At 37.2% G+C, this 12,619-nt stretch overlaps 1 protein-coding gene across 2 annotated transcripts in view; it reads left to right on the top strand.

Moving 5' to 3' along the window:
- Window positions 1-12,619, top strand: part of LOC110460945 — a 223,465-nt gene that overhangs the window by 54,097 nt on the left and 156,749 nt on the right. Inside the window, exon 1 of one of the 2 annotated variants that reach the window (XM_021514220.1) lies at window positions 349-989. The exons of the other annotated variant lie outside the window; for it this stretch is intronic. Coding sequence (XP_021369895.1) covers window positions 957-989 — 33 coding nt within the window. The 5' untranslated portion in view covers window positions 349-956. Of the gene's footprint in view, window positions 1-348; window positions 990-12,619 lie in introns of those variants that run through there. 2 annotated transcript variants of the gene reach the window in all.

A 12,619-nucleotide genomic window follows, 5' to 3' on the forward strand; every position in this document is an offset into this window, starting at 1 on the left:
ACATGGACGTGGTATCGTGAAAATTACATAAAGTGGAAAGTGTACCCAATATACAAGTAGTAAACTGTGTGTGTGATAGCGTCGATATCTCGTATCACAACATTGTCATATCAATGATAAGTCTGTCTGAGGGGTGGAAATTGTTTATGTTTTCTACTAGGGGAGAGATTCTCCTGTAGCCGGGAGCTTCGGGTTTATTGGTGGCGGTTTTCTAGACACAGCGGTAAACCGCTATATAGCACATACTGGAGAGAACAGACACTCGCAGCATGTTAATCTTACTTGTTTAGAACTTATTACCTCATGTGTTTTGAAATTAACCTAACATCTGATAGACTTAATGATTGAAGCTACCCTTGGTGTGGGCCTGCGATATCGGAGTACTGTCAGCCTGCAGACAAACAGACCTTAGCCATTGATCGTGGGCTTCAGTCTATAGACACGGGTGTCGTAGTAAGCACTTGTATAATATTTTACTATATCGAAGGAAGATGACGAAGATTTAAAACTCTACAAGATTTTGTCTACGCACACGACACTAATTTCGATTGTGTGTGTAAATTAGAGTATCCGCGACCAATCTGGACTACGGTGATTACACTGACATTTTCAGTAACGCGGAGTGCTGAACTACCATCAAAAGGAAAGTAGGGAAACGATTTGTGTGACGGAAGCGAAACAAAGTTTTCCCGTGCTCTTTTTCTATATACATGTCTGTGATTTGTTTGACTCGGACGCCAGGAATAACTTCATCACAGAGCACACGTCAGTACGAATTTGTCCACGGCTCATTCTGAGTCTGAAGAGCTCTTGGAATTGAAGGACCGCAGTGAATACGTTGTTCGCGTCCGATTGGGGATTAATAGCAAAGTAATAACCAAGTGTCCGCTGGCCCATCAATTAGGGCGGTTGATGGAAATCGATCCTAAACACGGGAATTGACAAATTACGCGGATATGGCAGCAACTTTTCTCAAGCTTCTCGCTAAGGTAAATATGTCTTGTGTTCTGTCCAAATGTTTGTCTTTGCTACCCTAATATTTTTATTCGGTAAACAAGAAACACACACGTGTCTCTTCTCTGCCAAGCCAAGGTGGGGACAGATATTGGAACTCGAGTGTTTGATTTACTAGAAGGGAATCTTTGGAGTTGCTGTGTTTTAATAGATTTTTACACTTGATTGATTTTTTGTCATTTCAATATCCAAATGCTGTAGTGTTGGATGTGACATGCGTTTAAATTACATTGCCATTAAGATACAAATGAAGTATATGTTTATATTTGAATAATTAAAAGAAACTTTTGCGTTATACATCATGCAACACCACAAACCTTTATGCATATATACAAATGTATGTAACATACCTTGTGTACTATTGTTTACAATAGTTTTTATTTTAAATAATGTGTTGATTGATTTTGACGGACAACCGTAGATACACGTGTATAAATATTGTAGTACCTGTAGGTCCACAACGGTAAACTATAGCGACACTTTGCTTCCAAACCAAATATTTTCGCTAGGATACAAATATTATCTTTTCTGTCGTCTGGATGATATTGTATTTACGTGCTCCAAAACGTAAATACTATCGCACTACTAACCAAATATTACCATTTCTAATCCCGATATTTTTTCTCAATTGTATTGATTCAAAATCTGATAATTCCAACAATTCATTGATTCAACATTTAAAATTCAACTCGTTAATTAGAGACTGTTTGTTTTGTGAATATCTGCTGTATTTTAAACCAAGTCAATATCGAGATAATATTTCCCAATATTTTTCTTGTGGTTTGTTTTGACCTCGGTTTTAGTTGACCTTGACCTTGTCAATCGATCCGTAACGCCGTCCTGTTGGAGAGTACTGTTGTACTTGTTTGTACTGCTCAACTTCTACACACAACCCTCAAGGGACAATCGTTAACATTAAATTGGTTTGATTCTATGTTCTCTGCTACGATGAAATTACACGTTGCAGTCACCTTGGGGACACAGCATGTCCAGATATACCCCAATCGTTCTCCTTCCTCCGACTACAATGTATTGTACCCTTTATATGTTAAACTGTCGAAGAAGTGGCTGTAGGCACACTCGTATGGTATGAAGACCTAGAAAACCATTGCATTTTAATTAGAATATATAATTGGGACCGAATATCAAACATATTTGTTGGAATTTGGACTCAACTATCTCTTTTTAGTAGTGACAGGGTTTAAAATATACATATTTAACTCATTATTTATTTGAAATTAAGCAGCAGTACAGTCCTTTACTTTTTGAAATTCATACAATTATGGGGCTTTATGCACATCCCGTTTAGTTTCAACAGTAGTTTAGACTGCTTTGGATGTCCACTGTTTTGGCTCCTAGCATCACTGATGAGTCCTAAATAGACAAAACTGCTGTAAAATGCAGTGTAATTCATGTTTTTAGCATTCTGTATTTATTACCACATTTTATAGTTACACTCACATGTGTGTGTCCTACATTGATCTATGTAAATGATCAGAAATACGACAAACCCACGTCCAGGTTGTAAACATATGTATTCAATGTATAAAGGCTGGGCGATTTTACATATCTAAATATTAAGGTTACCGCAGTGTTAACGTCATGTGACCATTATAAAGCTGATGTCCAATGGATCGGTTTTGATAGCAGTACAAATCCGGTGACTGTCACCGATTACAACATGTCTATTGTGGCTGTAGCTACTTCCGTTCATGTTGTGTATAATTTGATATATGGGATATTTTGGATAAAGATTTACGCAAATATCACCAATAAACTGCCAACCTCAAGAACAACCATAGAAATTGACATAATTGTGTTTGCAATGTGTTGTTCATTTCTCATGTCTCTTCAATGCAGTATGGATTCCTGGGAAATATGACCTTCTGCTATAAATATTGAACCTGATTGAGTTATGAATGGCATCGCGGTGTGTTTATGTATAAAGAGGTACAGATTGGCGGTATGCCATACCTCATCATTGACTATCAGTGACCTCTCTCGTCTACACAGTTGTTCAATAAGTGCCCATTGTGAGGGGTAAGCAATGGTTCTAAACATGCCACTATGACGTCATTGTGTGACGTATTGATTTGATGATGTTCCTGACCTTAGTTGATAATTTCTTCTATAAAGGAACATTGGACATTTTAAAGTTGATGTGTATATTCATTATGTGATTGCGGTGGGAATTGATCTTGTTCCGTTGATTAAGTAATTACTCTCGGTGTAATTATTCTTTATAACGTTAGTCGATACCCGTTCTACAATCAATATTTCCAAAACAATCTCATTTGAGTAATGATACATTTTTATTTCCGTACGAATGAAAATTTGCATCATATAAGGATGAGGATTCTCACTGATTTCCGTTGGCTTGTCAAACCAGATATTTGTCAAATTGTTCTGTAACTGTATTTATTGGTTTTAGTTTTAATACAGTGTAACTGTTGCGGTGTAGGCTTTGCTGATAATCTCTCCTCCGTTGTGGGTTTTGCTGATAATCTCTCCTCCGTTGTCGTTTTTTTTGCTGATAATCTCTCCTCCGTTGTGGGTTTTGCTGATAATCTCTCCTCCGTTATGGGTTTTGCTGATAATCTCTCCTCCGTTGTGGGTTTTTAAATCATTACTCTATAAGGTTTATGTTTTGCTCATAGTCTTTCGTCGGTTCTGACGTTTTGAACCATGCATCTGTAGGCCTTTTTTTTCTTTGAAAGAGACGTTGTTGCTTAAAGTCGTACATGTATTATATTATCAATGACACGAATATGTATAAAAACACTCGATCCCTGCAAACCTTGTTCATTATCAGAAGGCGAGATTTGTAACGTACAGGATGTTCAAGATTGTGTCAGCTTATGGCATAAAGTAAATCAGTGGTAACATGTATCTTATTTCCGCGTACATCAAAGTATATGTCACATAATTATTGATTTAATGAATAATATTTATACAATACATCATTTGATTTTGTCGAATACTATATAATATATATGGCATTATATTTAAGCTTATTATCGAATTCTTTATGGCTTTTACCACATCAATATATGATTAATTGTTGAATCATAAATATCGTATACGGTATATATGTAGGTATTACTTCATAACTACACACAGCTTATTGTTGAATCATTTCTATATGATTAATTGTTTTAACTTAAATATCATACACGGTATAGTTCTTTTTTATTGATTATTGAAATATTTAGGTATACTTCATAACTACATAAATACAAGTCAGATATAAACCATTGGGACTTAATTAAAGATTGAATAATGTTATCGTCAAATTTGATATGTATATACACTGTATGCCATTATGCCTACTAGGTCCTCACAGGTAAGCACACATCGTTTTGGAGGTTTTTACTTGAGGGATGTAATCATGTGACAGGTGGTAAACTATTTCTGGCTCTGTTTGTTCTTAGGCGACATATCCATGTACCAAACTGTATATTGTCTGTGTGCTTTAAAACAATGAAATAGATGGCGAAAATTAGAAATATCGATCCTTCTATAGAGATAAGAACAGTCAGTATAGTATTGATCCAGACTCGCACATGTCTACGTAGATTTTACAGCCAAGTGTTGAAACTTTCATTAAAGTTAAATGTTCAATTATCAATTGCACTTGGTTGGAGGGTAATTTCAGTGGCGGCAACTGCACATTGATCTAAATACAAAAATATACATTGCTTGTTAAATTCAATTAAATACAGATGGTTGTACCAACATCCTCGCCTCACTAATGGAGGAGGGAAAACCTCAGTTTTCCAATGCATTGTGTTAAATGTATATTACGGAATTGAAATTCCCTGACAAAGTTGAAATGATGTAATGGTTGTGTGTATACTGGAACTACATGTAAGACTGAGCTGCAATAAGATATCAACATATTTATAAATTATATGTTGAACACACGTTTTAAAAGTATACTTTTTAATTAGTCGATTCAACTGATATAAAAAGAAAACTTTTTATTCGATGTTTTATCAAAAGAATTGGATGCTTTTGATATTTTTGTGTCAAATTTAAAGAAATCATAAAATGACGAAAGAAATCGAAAAAAATAAAAAATAAAGATGATCTTTGGGGTCTGTCTCCATTTCATTCGAACTCAGAAATTTCCTAAACAGATGAAGGTATAATTTAATTTCGAAGTAATCATTGTAGTAATCAGGATGTATTTCAGTAGTCGACTGTTTGGATGAAGAAGGCCGCCATGTGTCTACAAGGGAATGGGATCGTACACGTTTGAGGAGCACCGTGATTCACGGCAGACAAGAGGGATGGCGATATGATCAGAGCATGCAAGCAATTGCATTTGTAACGATCCGGATCTGTATGGTCCGGTCATGATTTATTGTTTAGATGTGATTTGTCGGTTCCTGGCTTATGTGAGGTCATGTTGCAGTTTTATCAAACATTTTCAGTTGTTTGTATTGAGGAAAACAGAACCAGCGGGGCCATTGATTACAGCTATTAAAACCGCGATAAACCAGATCAGCGGTATCCATGTACATTTGAAGTCCTATTGTTGGCTGGTGTTATTTAAGTGCAATTCAATTTTGAATCACATGGCGTGTAACTCGAAAATGTTTATTGCAAATAAGCATTTACCGACAACATGTACGGCACTAACACTCGTGCAAACGTGTAGACACGTACTTAACCGGATTACAAGTGTCCTTATATCAGTACCCCTAGTCGGCCATTGTAAAACAGTTTACAAATGTCTTTATATCAGTACCCCTAGTCGGCCATTGTAAAACAGTTTACAAATATCCTTATATCAGTACCCCTAGTCGGCCATTGTAAAACAGTTTACAAATGTCCTTATATCAGTACCCCTAGTCGGCCATTGTAAAACAGTTTACAAATGTCCTTATATCAGTACCCCTAGTCGGCCATTGTAAAACAGTTTACAAATGTCCTTATATCAGTACCCCTAGTCGGCCATTGTAAAACAGTTTACAAATGTCCTTATATCAGTACCCCTAGTCGGCCATTGTAAAACAGTTTACAAATGTCCTTATATCAGTACCCCTAGTCGGCCATCTTAGATCAGTTCCCCTAGTCGGCCATCTTAGATCAGTACCCCTAGTCGGCCATAGTAAAACAATTTTGAATATTACATCTGTATTGATAACATGTTGTTTTAAATATCTATACGGGATGTTCACGTGCATGACCGAGTTTCCAGCATGTAGAGCACTATAATTTGTGTTAACGTATCTTCAGTTCCTGTTTTTGACTTTTCGTGTTTTAATTAGCCAAATATTAGTCTTTTGAAATCAGGATACGAACTTATCTAGCTGGGTAGATTAGTTCCACAGATCATGCTTGGCGTACCTTGCCGGAAGTGACTGTAAACCTACGTCATTATTGTAATCATCTGGCCTCACAGGACAAGTGCATTACCTACAGTTTGAACGCCTACCTCTGCAAAACTCTGATAGTCTAAATCTCACTGAAATTTTTTCTTGGCTTGGGTATTCTATTTAATCGATGGAAAAATATTTCTAATTCATGGTCACATGGAGAAAAGACATTGCCTACCTAACGCGAACACCACACGATAACTACATACAGCAAAACCAATACAATTTGTGTGTTGTGTAAAAAAGAACTTTTAATAATACATACTTACCAACCTGAAGAAAATGTTTTGAAATACACACTGCAAGGTCGGCTTGGTAAAAGAAAATGGTTTTCTAATCAAAAACAAAATGTTGTGTACTTTTAAACAACTCCTAAACAAAACAACACCTCCAGCCAACTTAGATTGAAAAGAAAATAAATTGAGTCTTTTGAGATGTAATTCGAAATCATTAATAATTCATCGGTTTGTGTATGGTATCGATCCTCTGGTTGTTCCAGCAGCTGAACGTTTTTAAGGCTGGGGATGAGGCGGACACCGACTGACTAAGAACACTATAATTACCTCGGGCGACGACAATCGATGCTAATTACTGTGGTAGGTTACAAAGACATTGCACAACCGATACTAGTGCTATTCAGCACGAGAACGCCTACCGGCTATCCACACTCCGTAATGTGTGCTGTTGTTGCGTTCAGATTTTTTTCTCCCCGAGGAAAACAATTGATATTTTTTGCATATTTATTTTCGGTTTAAGATCCTGTAAGTTACGTGTGAACATCGCAAGTGACGATAGCACCCTATTGGGTTCGCCATAACTCGGCGGAGCTGTATAATTTGATCGATCCCATTATTCAAATTTTGTGTAAAAATTCGATTAAGACTTACAATCAATCTGGAAATTAATATAGTACCGTCACTTACCTAATCGTTATCGATGTTACTTGACCTTGGACTGAACCATGAAATAAACCACGCAAGTTTGACTCGGAGGAACGGACGACCGATACTGTATCAATTGAATCGAAAGTCATTTGACGAAATCAACTGTAGTCTAAACCGTTACTCCGCGAGATTTACTCAATAGGGAACCGTTACAGTGTTCTGTATAGCATAGTGTTCGTAGGTATTACAGGTGGTGGTTTTAAAGCCATTAAGATCGTTTCGTGGTACCCGAACAAACAAACAGTAGATAAGTATATCAATAAAAAAAAATGTATTTGTTTTCGTGGTTCCATAGCAACCAAGAAAACCACGAATACATTTACACTGCGAACATTTCATGTTTTGCAGTATATGCTATTTAAAGTCAATCAGAATTACTGAGGAATAATTATCACGAACAATTTAATTGCACATCAGATGAAATAGATAAAGGAGTAATTATAAATCTTCAGAACGTTGCCTGTTGGGCGGACGTTACATTAAGGATGACAAAATACCTGTATTCAGTGTTTTTTCTAGTTAAAAAACAAAATCAATGAGCTGTATTTGTACTGAAACCCTTGTAGATATCGCAGGCTAGGAAACAAACATCAATCATGTTTACAAATCGAGACAATTTCAACCGGAATTAATATTCGTTAGTTTCCGTTCCCTATCTGGTCAAAATCGATTCCCAGCGGATTATTTCTACCTTCGTTTGACAAAGGAGACAGGATGTGCTTAGTATAGCTACCAACACCATCAATTTAGACCTCCCTTTAAGTTAAGCAATTTAGTACTGAATGTAACTTCTTGCGTATAAAATCGGTATGGGTTGGTGTACAAAAACTAAATCATGACCGGCTGCGCTCTACCCTAATGGTTTAAAGAAAATCTATGCTATATAAACGCATGTCTATCGAGGTTGCAAACAAATGAAATGTGTTGTCGAGAAATGGAAGTCTTTCCCAACAAAATTCTTTACCCTAGTGTCAGGGTGTCAGAGGTTCATCTTTTCTTGTTTAAAAAATAGCATGTTGTATTTTGTGTCCAAAGGAAAACAGATTTAGAGATTAAGTTATGATTATACATAAACAAATAACTTTTTTTTTCGATTGGTTTTTACGACACCATTTGTCCCCACGCGCATGCGTCCATTAAGTAATTAGTTATTTAGGCAACTTAAAAAAACAATGTACCACATTACTTCAAAAGTAAGACAACCTCACATCGGAACATGTCCGACCAAACACAATAGTTTACCCCGATGTCTTAACAATGCTCGACGATCTGTATGACAAGGATGACAGGTAATCTTCGATTTATAGATCATATTTGGCAAAAAAACAACCAGGATGAAGTACACTCAAGATAAAATCTTTAAAATGATTGAATTTCTGGTTGAAAATATCTTTTCTTAGTTCGAAGGAAAGGGTTTCCAGCAGAGAGTTAACATACCCATGGAGACAAACTGTTCTACTGTCTTGGCCTGCTTGTGTCCTGTTCTTATATGAGAGTGAATTACCAGGACAGGAAATAGACCAGGTCCTTCAATTCCACTTTCAGATGTATCGATGGAGACTTGTGTAAGAAAAACAAGAAATGTATTAACTCCTTACATAAAATCTTGAAATTGTCATTACAAACTGTTCTGCCTCAGCCGCATACTTCGATTTATGACTTACAACAAGATCTGTCATGATGACCTTTGGTAAGTAGTTAATGATTTAATATATATAGAGAATTCCGATTCTTATCACATGTCAGGAATATCAAACTGACGGCAGAGAGTAAGTTGTTAACTGAAGATGAGAGGATTTAATAACTAAGGACAAATTCAAGTTTTTCATAGGTCATGTAAATATGATTGCATTCTTTATGACCCAATTGACGACACTTTTATTTATTTTTGCATAACACAGGTAACCTCCTCACATTGCGTATCGCTACAATATCGGCCACTTTACGTAATAAGGGCGTAGTTTGTTTACCGTCCGCATCGAAACCGCTCATAGAGTATTGTTATTTTGTTTATTTAAATGAGTATTTAACATACATGCATTCAAACAGATAGAAATAACATGTTTCGTTCAATATTCGACAATTTCAATTTTAGAAATGGAACCGCATTTGGTTTGTTACAGCGAAAGTGTCACAGTTCCCCGCGAAAACAAGCTGTTCCTCCACTGTTTTGCCTCAAGTAAAAAGGGGAAAATAACTAATTTATAGGAAAACAAACTATAGGTTGATAAGGCTATAGCTCAAGAAAACAAAATCATCGCAAGGAGATAATGAAAAATTGTACCGATGGTTTATCATAAAATTCGTCCACAAAATTACAAAATTGAACAACTGCAAAATACAGGGCATTTAAATTAGCACAATGAACTGCCTTTGACCACAGATATTATATAAACGGTCTTCAACCACGGGTTGTATTGTGATTTAAAATTTTGATATTTTGTCACTGTAGCAGATTGAAATTCCTGTATTTCTCAGTCAGTTGTACGAATATTTTAGCAACACAACGTACGTGATTCGTGTACAGATATATCCTTGGTGAATATCTCATCATTAGAAATTTTCGGTGGAGTGAACCTGGATTTGCAAACATTTGTCTATTAACTCAGCTATTTACATATTCAACTAATATACAAAAATACAATTGGAAAACGTTGACGCTATAAGAAGTGAATTAGAAACAAGAAAATGTCACATCATCTACTCATAAAGAAAAAATATAACGCAACTTCAAACACATCGGATGATTAATCAACAGCGTCCATACAACCGTATTCAAACACCAAAATGATAGCTACCACGTCAACACACAAGGACAAAATCTATCACAGCATTCACGCACAAGGGCGAATTATATTAAAGAGTCCTCACACAATGACAAAATCTACTGCTGTATCCGCAAAATATACCACAACGTGACGACTGGGCTATGTCTTCACAGCATCAATCATATGGACAAAACACATACACCGCTAGGTTTAAAGACTAGGGCAAGTTGAAGGGCATATATAACCACAGTTACCACACACAGGGACAAAATAACCTACACCGCTAGGTTGATATAACCACAGTTACCACACACAATGACAGAGCACATACACCGCTAGGGTTATATAACCACAGTTACCACACACAATGACAGAACACATACACCGCTAGGTTTATATAACCACAGTTACCACACACCGGGACAAAATAACCTACACCGCTAGGTTTATATAGCCACAGTTACCACACACAGGGACAAAATAACCTATACCGCTAGGTTTATATAACCACAGTTACCACACGCAAGGACAAAACACATACACCGCTAGGTTTATATAACCACAGTGGACAAAACACATACACCGCTAGGTTTAAAGACTAGGGCAAGTTGAGGGGCATATATAACCACAGTTACCACACACAGGGACAAAATTACCTACACCGCTAGGTTTATATAACCACAGTTACCACACGCAAGGACAAAACACATACACCGCTAGGTTTATATAACCACAGTGGACAAAACACATACACCGCTAGGTTTAAAGACTAGGGCAAGTTGAGGGGCATATATAACCACAGTTACCACACACAGGGACAAAATAGCCTACACCGCTAGGTTTATATAACCACAGTTCCCACACACAGGGACAAAATAACCTACACCGCTAGGGTTATATAACCACAGTTACCACACACAATGACAGAGCACATACACCGCTAGGTTTATATAACCACAGTGGACAAAACACATACACCGCTAGGTTTAAAGACTAGGGCAAGTTGAGGGGCATATATAACCACAGTTACCACACACAGGGACAAGATAACCTACACCGCTAGGTTTATATAACCACAGATACCACACACAGGGACAAAATAACCTACACCGCTAGGGTTATATAACCACAGTTACCACACACAAGGACAAAACACATACACCGCTAGGTATATATAACCACAGTTACCACACACAATGACAGAGCACATACACCGCTAGGTTTATATAACAACAGTTACCACACACAATGACAGAGCACATACACCGCTAGGGTTATATAACCACAGTTACCACACACAATGACACAACACATACACCGCTAGGTTAATATAACCACAGTTACACACACAGGGACAAAATAACCTACACCGCTAGGTTGATATAACCACAGTTACCACACACAATGACAGAACACATACACCGCTAGGTTTATATAACCACAGTTACCACACAAAGGGACAAAATAACCTACACCGCTAGGTTTATATAACTACAGTTACCACACACAGGGACAAAATAACCTCCACCGCTAGGTTTATATAACAACAGTTACCACACACAATGACAGAGCACATACACCGCTAGGTTTATATAACAACAGTTACCACACACAATGACAGAGCACATACACCGCTAGGTTTATATAACCACAGTTCCCACACACAGGGACAAAATAACCTACCCCGCTAGGTTTATATAACCACAGTTACCACACGCAAGGACAAAACACATACACCGCTAGGTTTATATAACCACAGTTCCCACACACAGGGACAAAATAACCTACACCGCTAGGGTTATATAACCACAGTTACCACACACAATGACAGAGCACATACACCGCTAGGGTTATATAACCACAGTTACCACACACAATGACAGAGCACATACACCGCTAGGTTTATATAACAACAGTTACCACACACAATGACAGAGCACATACACCGCTAGGGTTATATAACCACAGTTACCACACACAAGGACAAAGCACATACACCGCTAGGTTTATATAACCACAGTTCCCACACACAGGGACAAAATAACCTACCCCGCTAGGTTTATATAACCACAGTTACCACACACCGGGACAAAATAACCTACACCGCTAGGTTTATATATGGACAAAACACATACACCGCTAGGTTTAAAGACTAGGGCAAGTTGAAGAGCATATATAACCACAGTTACCACACACAGGGACAAAATTACCTACACCGCTAGGTTTATATAACCACAGTTCCCACACACAGGGACAAAATAACCTACACCGCTAGGGTTATATAACCACAGTTACCACACACAATGACACAACACATACACCGCTAGGTTAATATAACCACAGTTACCACACACAGGGACAAGATAACCTACACCGCTAGGTTTATATAACCACAGATACCACACACAGGGACAAAATAACCTACACCACTAGGTTTATATAACCACAGTTACCACACAAAGGGACAAAATAACCTACACCGCTAGGTTTATATAACCACAGATACCAC

This window comes from Mizuhopecten yessoensis, unplaced genomic scaffold (assembly GCF_002113885.1).
Source record: "Mizuhopecten yessoensis strain PY_sf001 unplaced genomic scaffold, ASM211388v2 scaffold1379, whole genome shotgun sequence".
In the NCBI taxonomy this organism is placed as follows: Eukaryota; Metazoa; Mollusca; class Bivalvia; order Pectinida; family Pectinidae; genus Mizuhopecten; species Mizuhopecten yessoensis.